Raw genomic sequence first — 13,664 nt, forward strand, 5'->3', positions numbered from 1 at the left:
AGGGAGAACACACCACACAGTCACCCGGAGGAAACCTACGCAGACACAGAGAGAACACACCACACTCCTCACAGACAGTCACCCGGAGGAAACCTACGCAGACACAGAGAGAACACACCATACTCCTCACAGACAGTCACCCGGAGGAAACCCATTTTATAATTATATAGTTTATAATTGTATCCCTCTATGTATTCTTTTCTTTTTGTTCACTCTCTTTCTCTCTCAACCCCTCACAATCCTTTCTTCCTTGTCTTCTCTCTCTCTCTCTCCCTGTCCCTCTCTCTCTCGCTCTCTCTATCTCTCTCTCCAGCTCCCTCCAGCTTCCTGTTGTTCAGTCAGAGGAGTTCGATCAGTCGTATGGTTCTGGGTGAACAGAGTCCGGATATGATTTTGCCGATCCATGTCCTGAAGAACCTGAAGGCCATCAGCTTCGATCCCCTGGAGCGCTTCATCTACTGGGTCGACGGACGCCAGAACATCCGCCGAGCGAGAGACGACGGCTCTCAGGTACAACACTCTCACCTTTATCCCTCACACACACCTGCACCGGGGAGAAGGAGCTCCTTAAACTGTGGCATCCTGTAGGTGTGTGTGTGTGTGTGTGTGTGTGTGTGAGAGAGAGTGAAACTGTCCACAGGTGTGTGTGTGTGAGAGAAACTGTCCACATTTGTGTGTGTGTGTGTGTGCCAAGTGATTCTGCAACCACTGTGACCCTGATCAAGGTGAAGAGCTCAGAGATGGATGAATGAATGAATGAGCTATAAACAAATGAATGAATGAATCATTTCCATATTCAAAATCTTAATGTTTCAGACGTTCATACCTGTCATATCTGTACACACTTCTGTAATTATCCTCTACCAGGCGTCGACGGTGGTCCCCCAGAGCTCCACCCAGCCGCCAAAACAGCCACACGACCTCAGTCTGGACCCCTTCAGCCGCACAGTGTACTGGACCTGCGAGACCACCAACACCATCAACATCCAGCGCATGGACGGACACGCGGTGGGGGAGGTGCTGAAGGACGACGTGGATAAACCCCGCGCCATCGTCGTCAACGCAGAGAAAGGGTGAGGATCAGAACCCCACGAGCCCCACAGCAGTGTTCTCCCCCTGTGTAAACAGCCCCTGTTCAGAACGCCCGCTTTCAGCACCTGTTCCTTTTTAAATGATAATGAGCCGCTCGCTGTTCACCCCGACCCCGAGCGCACAGCAGTGAGGAGCGAGGAGCAGAAGCTCTGGGTTTTTAGCCGTTTAAAAGTGTTATGGTCGGGTCTGAAGGTTAAGGACTGTTTATGGTGAACGGGGTTGTTACACTACGGCACTCATTCTATAAAACACTTACCGTGTTTTAAAATAGATTTTGTAGATTGTAGAAATGGGAAATTTCCACCAAATGACTAGGCGTTTCACACATCTGCGCTGCTCTCAGTCGACTGACCGTCTGACCTGACGCTGCTTCAGCACAGAGTGTCCAACATCAGCGTAATCTTTACTAGAACAAATTGAAACCACGTCTACAGCGAGGACTTGGCAGAAACGTGGTGTTTCTTTGGACATAATGCGGATCTGGAGAAGGAGTAAAATCACTAACAGATGGTGAAGAGAATTCCCAGTGGGGGCTCTGAATTTACACAAACACAATCTGACTGTAGACAAAACACACAAAGCAGCAAGTCTAGGGAATTGTCGAGGGTGGATATCCAGTGTGGAACGGAGGTGTTTAAAACGGTGTGTGAGAGTAAGCTGAGGTCTGACCGCTCTTTTCACCTGGAGATCCTCGGGAAGCACAAGCAGCAAGTCGGGTGTTTAGAAGCGTAGGGTAAATGACGGCTCAAATACGGGGTGTAGCAGTCGCCAGTTTTGTTGGGTGAGGGATCCAGGTGCTTCTCAGCTTCAGCGTAGGAGCTTCCACTCTAGGCCTCAGCTCCTGCGTCCACTCTGATTCAAGTTCAGGATAGAGACAGTTAAACACGCGCCTCTTTCTTTGAGGAATTTATCTCTGGGACAAATAGAATCCCCTGCTAAGGGCCATGAAACTGCCCCAGTGAAGGAGTTCTGGTATCTCAGGGTCTTGTGGTGAAGACGGAGCTGAGGCGTAAACAAAGCTCTGAAACTACCAGTCGATCCCCACCTCAGCTAGGGTCAGGAGCGCTGGGTAATGGTAAGGAGCCTCCTGGACGCCTCCCACTGGAGATACATCACGCACTTCCAACTGGAAGGAGGCCCCAGGGAAAACCCAGGACACGCTGGAGGGATTATATCTCCCGGCTGACCTAGGAGCGCCTGGGGATCCCCCGGGAGGAGCTGGTGGAAGTTGTGGGTGACAGAAGCCTGGGTTTTGTTTTTTTGTCATGAAGTAGATAGAAGTGGAAAAGAAGATGAAGATGATGATGACAAAAGAACCCCCCCCCAGCCCCCCACCCCTCAGTGAATCTCATCCTAGTCCTGAAATTACCATCAGGTGGTGTGTTTGCACATTCCTCTCACTTTGATCTTTTTTGTGCAGGTACATGTACTTCACCACGCTGCAGGACCGTTCTGCTAAAATCGAGGGGGCGTCTCTGGACGGGACGGAGAGGGAGTCCCTCTTCACGACCGGTCTGATCCGCCCTGTAGCTCTCACTCTGGACAACAAGCTGGGGAAACTGTTCTGGGTGGACGCCGACCTCAAACGCATCGAGAGCAGCGACCTCTCAGGTGGGTGGTGCACGCCGTACACATGGAATTTGAACTTTCTCATGTGCTCAATAAACACATCTGCATGAACATGTAGCTCTTTTCCACCAAAGAAACTCTGGTTCTTGAACCGGTTCTGTTCAGGGTACTTGGTACCTTGGTGCTATCAAACACATTCTAACACCAGCTCCAGTGTCACTGTGTCTGAATCCAGAGCCAGTGACAGAGTCATGGTTAATCCACTGTTTACAGCGCGGTGAGATCAGAGTGAGACATGATACACGTGTGGAAATGACGCAGAGTTTTGACCCGTTCTGCGGAGCTCGTGAACAGTGAAGAAAGGAGTGGCACTGAACTTAACCCCAGAAACACACACAGACGGAGCAGGTTCCTGTTTTATTTCCTGTTATTTTTTTATTTCTATAACACTCTGTAAATGATCGTCCAGCTCCACTGCGCCATAACGCTTTATTTCAGGCTCAGAGCTTCTTTATCTCGACTCGCCCACGGATATCATCACGGTTCACGCTGAGGAATCTACTGTTCTTTGGTTCTAGCTGCGAATGAAGTTTTCTGGTTCGTGTCGGTGGAAATGCGCTGAATGGTTCCAGATTAAGTTCAAGAACAGGCACCGTCCAGTTCCGCGTTAAAGGTTAAAGGTGTTTACTGCGCAGAGTCTGATTATTTCATACCGAGCTGGTTCTGCTGCAGGGTGTGTTTGGACTGCGTCTGATTTTGATTTCTGTGTTTGGCTGAAAGCTGGATTCTCCGTCTGCCGGCTTTGGCTGTGACGCTCTGAGTCAGATGTGATTTGATTTGATTTTATATTTATTTCTTTGCCCTCTTGGCGACGGTTGCTAATCAGACACACCGTGGGGGGTGTAGTATGTGGAAAAGAAAAACTAGTTTCTGTTCCTTGAATTCTTCATGAAGCGTTTGATCTAAATCCCAAAAACCTGTCAGCGGTCAGAACTGGCAAAAGAAGAGAAATCCACACCAGAGGGAGACAGAGAGAGGGATTTCGAAAAACAGTGCAGCAGTGGTGCTGGGAAATGGGGGAATCAGAACATAATTTGTCATGGAGTCAGATTCCAGTGTTTTCTCTTCCCTCATCATCCACTACACAACCACCTAACCTCCACTGCCTTCAGTGTGACTTTTTTTTGTTTGTTTGTTTGTTTTAATCTGATCTCAGAGCAGCGGGAGATTGTGAGGTACATAAACAGCAGGTTAGAGGAGGGAGAGGGAGAGAAAGAGAGGGACAGAGAGAAAAGAGGGAGAGAGAGAGAGAGAGAGAGAGAAAAGAGGGAGAGAGAGAGAGAGAGAAAAGAGGGAGGGAGAGAAAGAGGGAGGGAGGGAGAGAGAAAGAGGGAGGGAGAGAGAGAAAGAGAGGGAGGGAGGGAGAGAGAAAGAGAGAGGGAGAGAGAAAGAGAAAGAGGGAGAGAGAGAAAGAGAGGGAGGGAGAGAAAAGAGGGAGAGAGAGAGAGAGAGAGAGAAAAGAGGGAGAGAGAGAGAGAGAGAAAAGAGGGAGGGAGAGAGAAAGAGGGAGGGAGGGAGAGAGAAAGAGGGAGGGAGAGAGAGAGAAAGAGAGGGAGGGAGGGAGAGAGAAAGAGAGAGGGAGAGAGAAAGAGAAAGAGGGAGAGAGAGAAAGAGAGGGAGGGAGAGAGGGATAGAGAAAGAGAGAGAGGGAGAGGGAGGGAGGGGGGGATTTATTGTATCAGATAAAACCTCTGAATACTTTGACTGATTTCTTTTGGCCTCTTGCCCCCCTCTCCCCCCCCCCCCTCTCTTGTTCTTTCCTTCTCTTTATTCCTTCCTTCTTCTCTTCTTTGTTGTGCTCTTTCTTTTCCTGTATTAATGTCTTACTCTCTCATTCCATTCTTTATTTTTTCCTCCCTTCTTTACAATTTACATTCATTTCCTTTTTCTCTTTTACTTTCTTTTCTTTTTGATCTCTGACGCTCTTCCACCCCTGTTTCCTCTGTCTTCTGTCTCCTTCTCCCTCTCTTTCCCTCCTTTCTGCTCTCTCTCCCTCTCTCTCTCTAATCCAGGAGCCAACAGAATAGTTCTTCAGGACTCTAACATCCTGCAGCCGATCGGTTTGACCGTCCTGGGTGAGCATCTGTACTGGATCGATAAACAGCAGCAGATGATCGAGAGGGTGGAGAAACGTTCCGGGGACAAACGGACGCGGATTCAGGGACGGATTCAGTTCCTGACCGGCATTCACGCCGTGGAGTACATGGAGCCGGAGGAGTTCGGTACGATATACACTCGCTATGTCATTTTCATCAGATACACCCTAAAAGGGGGCAGCATTGGCCTAGAGGTTAGAGCCCGGGAGGTCGCTGGTTCTGTCCCCAGGACCAACAGGAACATCCACGGCTGATGGGCCCTTGAGCAAGGCACTGAACCCCCGAGTGCTCCTTGGGCGCTGGGGATGGCTGCCCGCCGCTCTGGGTGTGTGTTCACAGCCCCTAGTGCACTTGTGTGTGTGTGTGTGTGTGTTCCTTGCCACAGATGGGTGGTTAAACACGGAAGACACATTTTGTTGTACAATTATTATTATTGTCAGTGAGAAACAGTGAGATAGAGAACAGAAGGGAGACACAGTGTCTCAGACACAGGAAGATAGTGAGAGAAGTTGGGAGATAGTGGGCTGAAGTGAGAAACAGTGGTAGACATTGTCTCCCACTTTTCTCTCACTCTCTGGTCCACAGTGTCTCCCACTGTCTCCTTTTCTCTCACTGTCTGGTCCACAGTGTCTCCCACTGTCTCCTTTTCTCTCACTGTCTGGTCCACAGTGTCTCCCACTGTCTCCTTTTCTCTCACTGCCTGGTCCACAGTGTCTCCCACTGTCTCCTTTTCTCTCACTGCCTGGTCCACAGTGTCTCCCACTGTCTCCTTTTCTCTCACTGTCCGGTCAACAGTGTCTCCCACTGTCTCCTTTTCTCTCACTGCCCGGTCAACAGTGTCTCCCACTGTCTCCTTTTCTCTCACTGTCCGGTCAACAGTGTCTCTCACTGTCCGGTCAACAGTGTCTCCCACTGTCCCCTTTTCTCTCACTGCCCGGTCCACAGTGTCTCCCACTGTCACCTTTTCTCTCACTGCCCGGTCCACAGTGTCTCCCACTGTCACCTTTTCTCTCACTGTCCGGTCCACAGTGTCTCCCACTGTCACCTTTTCTCTCACTGTCCGGCCCACAGTGTCTCCCACTGTCTCCTTTTCTCTCACTGTCTGGTCCACAGTGTCTCCCAATGTCTCCTTTTCTCTCACTGCCCGGTCCACAGTGTCTCCCAATGTCTCCTTTTCTCTCACTGCCCGGTCCACAGTGTCTCCCACTGTCTCCTTTTCTCTCACTGCCCGGTCCACAGTGTCTCCCACTGTCTCCTTTTCTCTCACTGCCCGGTCCACAGTGTCTCCCACTGTCTCCTTTTCTCTCACTGCCCGGTCCACAGTGTCTCCCACTGTCTCCTTTTCTCTCACAAGCTCACAATTTGTCCCACTGTCTCACATCATCTCCATCTGTCAGAGAGACAGTGAGACAGTAACTGGGTTTTCATCCAAAACGTTCGCAAATGTTCTGCACAATAAAGCAATTTCGGCAGAAAAAAATGCAAAATGAGCTGCGTTTCCATCCACTTTTGCGAATAAACTCCAGATGACGTTGGCTTCGGGATCAGGGACGGCATCGAAACAAGGGGTGGGTTTTGCTTTGATGATGCTTTTTTGAACATCTTTAAAGAACAGTAAATAAATGCTGTGTGGTCTCTGACTTTTGCTCAGTGCTGTATGTGTACAGTAATCTACACGCACTCTAAAATCAGACCCCCAGGGGGCGCTGGTGTGAGCACAGAGGGGTCCTAAAGCAGGGAGAGGAGGGAAGAGGAACTGGGGGAGTCTGTTAACAGCCTGTGGTCGCGGGGTCAGTCCGGGGCTCTGAGGGGCGCTGTGCTGCATGTGCAGTAGATCTCTACCGGCTTAAACCACCTCGTTGATTCAAAAAACCCTTTTCCAAACTTGTCCACCTTATCCTAGCGATATTTGGGTGTTTTTCGTGAATTTTGGGCCTTTTCCGATCAGGATTTTCATAATTTGCAAAACCTTGGTGGATGGAAAGCTGCTCTTTGGTAAGTGGGAGACAGTGGGAGACGAAAGTGAGACAGAGGGAGCTAATGAACAACAGATGATTAGCATGTCATGAAGTTTGGCCTGATGTTTACCAGCTCGTCTCTCTACAGCGTCTCACCCCTGTTCCCGCGACAACGGAGGCTGTTCTCACATCTGCATCGCCAAAGGAGATGGGACCCCGCGCTGTTCCTGCCCCATGCACCTGGTTCTACTGCAGAACCTGCTCAGCTGTGGAGGTTTGCGTCACCAAACACAGCAGTACACACAGTAGCAACAGCACCATTAACAAGTCTGTCTCACACATGAGAGTTATGCTAATGTCTTAACTTCAACACTTATTAGTGACTGAGTGAATGGGGAGGGAGGGCAGTCACACCAGAGGTAGCTTACATAATAAACACAGCCGATTGTTAATTACATTCATGCGTTTAATTTCTGTAACCCTTATCTAGTTCAGGGCGGCGGTGGATCCGGAGCCTACCCAGAATCACTGGGCACTGGGCGCCAGTCCTTCACAGGGCCACACACACTCACTAACTGTCCTCCTCCTCCTCCTCCCACAGAGCCCCCCACCTGCTCCAGTGAACAGTTCACCTGCGCCACAGGGGATATCGACTGCATCCCGATGTCGTGGCGCTGTGACGGAATCGCAGAGTGTGCTGACCACAGCGATGAGATGAACTGCCCCGTGTGCTCGGAGCTGCAGTTCCGCTGTGATAAAGGCCAGTGTGTGGACGCTCAGATGCGCTGTAACGGAGAGCATGACTGCGCAGATGGATCAGACGAGCAGGACTGCGACAGTACGATCAAACACTGATCAAAACACAATGACACATCACACTGGACAGGCTGTGCCGCACTGTGTTATGATGCAGGATCATAGTTAGCCATGAGCTTAATGTGGTTTGCCCCCAGTTTCAGTGCTACTCCTTTATTGTTGAGTACTGCTTCAGATCAGGTCCAGTCTTGGTATGTTTGGTGGTAACGCAGCAGCACGGTGCACACTACGCATACATTAAACGGCAGATTTTATTTTAAAATGCTGCAGATGAATCCCACAATAAGTGCTTTTCCACTGCATTATTCTACTCTACTCCCACAGCTATCCCCCGAAATATACCTGGTGTCGTCTCTAACCCCGTCTCTAAGGGGAACAGTGGGCTTTGGAAACCACAACAACTGCGGTGGTAACGTTAAGCGGTGTTTACTCATGGTGTATCGGCGTGTTGTTGTTGTTTGGGACTGAACACAGCTCCGTCATCAGTTCAGACAGATCAGTAGAGTTTGTTCCTTCCTTGTTGCAGCGTCCAGCTCTCGCTGGATTCTTTCGTCGGCCACCGATCCAAGGAGCGTTTGAACCTCTTCAAAAGACCACGGCGTCATTTTACGAGCTGCCGTCGTGAGTCGGATAAAAACAAACGTGATCTCTGCTGCAGCTGGAGATTTTACAGATGGAGAGTTGGTGCTGGTCGTCTGCGTTGCGTGGCGTAGAGTGACGACTCTCTCTGGACGATCAGCGCTCTGCAAGGTTTACACGCCACGGTTTAGTCCCTACTCGACTCGCTCTGAACCACGAGAGAACAGCCACTAAACAAGAACCCGCTTCCAGAACCAGGACCTGATTCACCTGGTGGAGAAGGAGAAATGACAAGTCTAGTAGAGTAGAGTAGAGACCCTGCAGTGGAAAAGCACAATATGTCTGTTCTAAAGATCAACAATACTGAGATTTCAAAACTTCCTCTGTATTGTGTTGGTTGTTTTTGCCGTTGTTGCCATGAGAAGTATCTCTTTACTGAGTGATTTTAGTAAAGATGTAGTGTTGTGGGAGTAGTGCATTGAAGAGTATGATCTGTGCGCTAACGTGTCTGTTTTCCTTTGTCCAGCCATCTGCATGCCCAACCAGTTCCGCTGCAGCAATAATAAGTGCATCCTGAAGAAGCAGCAGTGTGACTCATACCCCGACTGCATGGACGGATCAGACGAGCTTTTCTGTGGTGAGTGTGGCCACTCCTCACTCGGACAGGGTCACTGTGTTTGTCTCAGCTTCAGAGGGAGGGGCGCTGAAGACTCTAGAGAAGACTTAGGGTTGAATTTAGTCGACAAAGTGCACTTGGTGGCCTCTTTAGAGTTGTCTGTTTATGAAACAAGGGGGTCTTGACCTTTTTCTACTGACTCCTTCAGTTTGTTGTGCTCTCCGGTATCGTCCCGAGTAGGATGGGTTGCGGGTTGAGGGTTGCGCTCGGCCTGCTCATAAGAGGCTTGGACCCGGATCTCTGTAAAGCTGCTTTGTGACGACTTTTGTTGTAATTAAATTTGGTTTGATTGATAAAATCAGGTAGTGTCTCTGTCACAGCTCCAGGGACCTTGAGGTTGTGGGTTCGAGTCCCGCTCCGGGTGACTGTCTGTGAGGAGTGTGGTGTGTTCTCTCTGTGTCTGCGTGGGTTTCCTCCGGGTGACTGTCTGTGAGGAGTGTGGTGTGTTCTCTCTGTGTCTGCGTGGGTTTCCTCCGGGTGACTGTCTGTGAGGAGTGTGGTGTGTTCTCCCTGTGTCTGTGTGGGTTTCCTCTGGGTGACTTTCTGTGAGGAGTGTGGTGTGTTCTCTCTGTGTTTGCGTGGGTTTCCTCCGGGTGACTGTCTGTGAGGAGTGTGGTGTGTTCTCCCTGTGTCTGTGTGGGTTTCCTCTGGGTGACTGTCTGTGAGGAGTGTGGTGTGTTCTCTCTGTGTTTGCGTGGGTTTCCTCCGGGTGACTGTCTGTGAGGAGTGTGGTGTGTTCTCCCTGTGTCTGCGTGGGTTTCCTCCAGGTGACTGTCTGTGAGGAGTGTGATGTGTTCTCTCTATGTCTGCGTGGGTTTCCTCCGGGTGACTGTCTGTGAGGAGTGTAGTGTGTTCTCTCTATGTCTGCGTGGGTTTCCTCCGGGTGAGTGTCTGTGAGGAGTGTGGTGTGTTCTCCCTGTGTCTGCGTGGGTTTCCTCCGGGTGACTGTCTGTGAGGAGTGTGGTGTGTTCTCTCTGTGTCTGCGTGGGTTTCCTCCTGGTGACTGTCTGTGAGGAGTGTGGTGTGTTCTCTCTATGTCTGCGTGGGTTTCCTCCGGGTGAGTGTCTGTGAGGAGTGTGGTGTGTTCTCCCTGTGTCTGCGTGGGTTTCCTCCGGGTGACTGTCTGTGAGGAGTGTGGTGTGTTCTCTCTGTGTCTGTGTGGGTTTCCTCCGGGTGACTGTCTGTGAGGAGTGTGGTGTGTTCTCTCTGTGTCTGCGTGGGTTTCCTCCGGGTGACTGTCTGTGAGGAGTGTGGTGTGTTCTCCCTGTGTCTGTGTGGGTTTCCTCCGGGTGACTGTCTGTGAGGAGTGTGGTGTGTTCTCCCTGTGTCTGTGTGGGTTTCCTCCGGGTGCTCCGGTTTCCTCCCACACTCCAAAAACACACGTTGGTAGGTGGATTGGAGACTCAAAAGTGTCCGTAGGTGTGAGTGAATGTGTGAGTGTGTGTCGCCCTGTGAAGGACTGGCGCCCCCTCCAGGGTGTGTTCCTGCCTTTTGCCCAGTGATTCTGGGTAGGCTCCGGACCAACTGTGACCCTGAACTGGATAAGATACAAGCTCCTTATTTAGGAACCGCCCACTGACTCCTCCCACAACATCCAGCGATTTCTGAAATATAACCGATACAGGTTGATCCACACAAACACTTCTGTGTTCATGGAATACAGAGCATGTGCAACAGAGGGAACCAGCAGCACCCCCTACAGTCTAATTGCATTGTTACTGCCGGGGAAACGGACGAGGACAGTGAGGATTGAGGATTAGGTTTAGTGAGGAGAGATGCTTGTTTGTGGATTCAGACAACGCCTTCGTCTGTTTAGTTTTAGTAACGACGTGAGGAAAGTCAAATGTGAAACTCTTTTACTGAAAAACTGACTGCTCCTGTTCCTCCTCAGATTTCCAGCCGTCTTCGAACGATCAGCGACACACCAACACAATTGGCCCCGTCATCGGCATCATTCTCTCCGTCTTCGTGCTGGGCGGGATGTGCTTCGTGTGCCAGCGCGTGGTGTGTCGGCGCTATAAAGGACCAAACGGAGGATTCCCCCACGATTACATCAGTGGGACCCCCCATGTCCCCCTTAACTTCATCGCCCCCAACAACTCCCAGCACGGCACATTCACAGGTAAAAACACGGCCTGAGAGGTGCTTGTGGTGGTGGTGTTTTTAAAATCCAGAAATAATATCTCCATCGTGGCCCAGATGTGTTTCTACAGCTGTTCTTTCATTTATTCCTTCTTTTCTTTTTTCTCTTTTTATCCTGGTGCATGGGCAAAATCCCAGTCGTGTACTACACACTAATGCTATGCAGTATATACAGTGTAATAATCTGTACAGTATAGAGTTCGGCAAAATATTACCATACACAGTCTCCTATTAATGGGATTGAATGAACTGTTGCTATAGCAACACACGTCATATCAAGCTGCAGCTGAAACGCTGTCCGTATTTTTTTCTTTTTAAAAGTTGAAACTCAAATATCTCCCTCCACACTACGTAGTGCACAGTGTAGGTCATAAAATTCAGATAATAAACCATTTATATTCAATATGATTCATGTCCCTCTGTCTAACATTTAGTGCACTCTCTTTAGTCTTAGTTTTATAAACTGTGAAGTGTACTATGTAGGGAGTAGGGCACTATTTGGGACGGAGATGCAAGAAGCTCCTCCCTTTCTGTTTCCTGGTGGATTGTGAGACAGTGTCCTTTGTTACAGTCGTCAAAAATTACGCTAGTTAAAATTAATATTAACCAATCAGGCTCTCCACTGCCCTCTGGTGGAGAATAATGTTCAGGCCTCTTATGGTTCTTCAACAAAGTAAAGAACACTTATCTTTTCATATTATTGGTTTTATCACTCGTGTGTGTGTGTGTGTAATTAAGGTATCTCGTGTGGGAAGTCCATGATGAGTTCGGTGAGCCTGATGGGCAGCAGCAGTAGTGGAGCGCCACTCTACGACAGGAATCACGTGACGGGAGCTTCGTCCAGCAGCTCCTCCAGCACCAAGGCTAACTTCTACCCACAGGTGCTTTATTCGCACTAACTCTGTTACACAGATGTGTGCAAATGTTGGGGGTCCCCTGTAGTCAAGGGGTCACAGTGAGAGGGCAAATTAACGTTAACACCAATCAGCCTTTATTTCTGCCTTTATTTCCATTTTAAAATATTATTTAATCAGTAATATTCAACAGAAGCAAATGAATAAATTAAAATCGTTAAGAAGAAAATGGTGTGTAACCCTTATCCAGTTCAGGGTGGTGGTGGGTCCGGAGTCTACTCGGAATCACTGGGTGCAAGGCAGGAACACACCCTGAAGGGGGCATCAGTCCTTCACAGGGTGACACACACTAACACATTCACTCACACAGTCACCTGGAGGAAACCCACGCAGACACAGAGAGAACACACCACACTCCTCACAGACAGTCACCCGGAGGAAACCCACGCAGACACAGAGAGAACACACCACACTCCTCACAGACAGTCACCTGGTGGAAACCCACGCAGACACAGAAAGAACACACCACACTTCTCACAGACAGTCACCCGGAGGAAACCCACGCAGACACAGGGAGAACACACCACACTTCTCACAGACAGTCACCCGGAGGAAACCCACGCAGACACAGAAAGAACACACCACACTTCTCACAGACAGTCACCCGGAGGAAACCCACGCAGACACAGGGAGAACACACCACACTCCTCACAGACAGTCACCTGGAGGAAACCCACGCAGACACAGGGAGAACACACCACACTCCTCACAGACAGTCACCCGGAGCAGGACTCGAACCCACAACCTCCAGGACACTGGAGCTGTGAGAGGCACTACCTGCTGCGTAGTGTGACTACACTGATGCCTACAATTACTTCAGCGAACTCATTGTTTGTCTTTTTGTTGTTGGTGGTGGATGATGATGATAAGTGAGTGTAATGAGCTAACCTGTTTATTGTGTGTGTGTGTAGATTCTGAACCCTCCTCCATCTCCAGCAACGGACCGTTCACTCTACAACACTGAGGTGTTCTACTCTTCAAATAGCCCCTCCACCACCCGCTCCTACAGGTCTGAGACCCCCTCCACTACACACACAGTCCTCTACTACACACACACACACACTACACACAGCCTACACATTATCCAATATTTACTAAAGCATATTCAGTAGCTGATATCAAATATTCACTGTCCACAGCATATTTTACAAAAACTAGAAAGAATTACTCCTTATTTCTATTTAATGTTTAGTTTGTAGTTTCTCCAAATATCTTTTAAACTTTTTTGTGTTTGTTTCAATTCAAAATTCAAACATTATCCCACTCTTTTGTCATATTTCGGTGACTGTGTGTCGTATTCAAAGCGAGGGAGAGACAGAGAGAGAGGGGGGGAGAGACAGAGAGCGAGAGACACAGAGAGGGAGAGAGACAGAGAGAGTGAGAGGGAGAGACAGAGAGCGAGAGGGAGAGACAGAGAGTGAAAGAGAGAGAGCGAGGGAGAGACAGAGAGAGAGGGGGAGACAGAGCGAGAGGGAGAGACAGAGAGAGCGAGCGAGAGAGAGAGCAAGAGGGGGAGAGAGAGAGAGACACAGAGAGCGAGAGACACAGAGCGAGGGAGAGAGAGAGAGCGAGGGAGAGACAGAGAGAGAGGGGGGGGGGTGAGACAGAGAGGGGTAGACAGAGAGAGGGGGAGACAGAGTGAGAGAGAGACAGAGCGAGAGGGAGAGACAGAGAGAGCGAGCGACACAGAGAGAGAGAGAGGGAGAGAGAGAGCGAGAGGGGGAGAGAGAGAGAGACACAGAGAGCGAGAGACACAGAGACT

General features: G+C 49.7%; 1 protein-coding gene across 2 annotated transcripts in view; it reads left to right on the top strand.

Annotated features, from left to right (window-relative positions):
- Positions 1-13,664, top strand: part of lrp5 (low density lipoprotein receptor-related protein 5) — a 70,589-nt gene that overhangs the window by 50,568 nt on the left and 6,357 nt on the right. For both annotated transcript variants that reach the window (XM_066649912.1, XM_066649913.1), the window contains 10 exons: positions 314-510; positions 868-1,073; positions 2,513-2,703; positions 4,734-4,943; positions 6,924-7,049; positions 7,377-7,613; positions 8,697-8,807; positions 10,738-10,968; positions 11,727-11,869; positions 12,814-12,911. In XM_066649912.1, the coding sequence (XP_066506009.1) occupies positions 314-510; positions 868-1,073; positions 2,513-2,703; positions 4,734-4,943; positions 6,924-7,049; positions 7,377-7,613; positions 8,697-8,807; positions 10,738-10,968; positions 11,727-11,869; positions 12,814-12,911 (1,750 nt within the window). The remainder of the gene's footprint in view (positions 1-313; positions 511-867; positions 1,074-2,512; positions 2,704-4,733; positions 4,944-6,923; positions 7,050-7,376; positions 7,614-8,696; positions 8,808-10,737; positions 10,969-11,726; positions 11,870-12,813; positions 12,912-13,664) is intronic.

The sequence above is a fragment of the Hoplias malabaricus genome, chromosome 17, assembly GCF_029633855.1.
Source record: "Hoplias malabaricus isolate fHopMal1 chromosome 17, fHopMal1.hap1, whole genome shotgun sequence".
Lineage (NCBI taxonomy): Eukaryota > Metazoa > Chordata > Actinopteri > Characiformes > Erythrinidae > Hoplias > Hoplias malabaricus.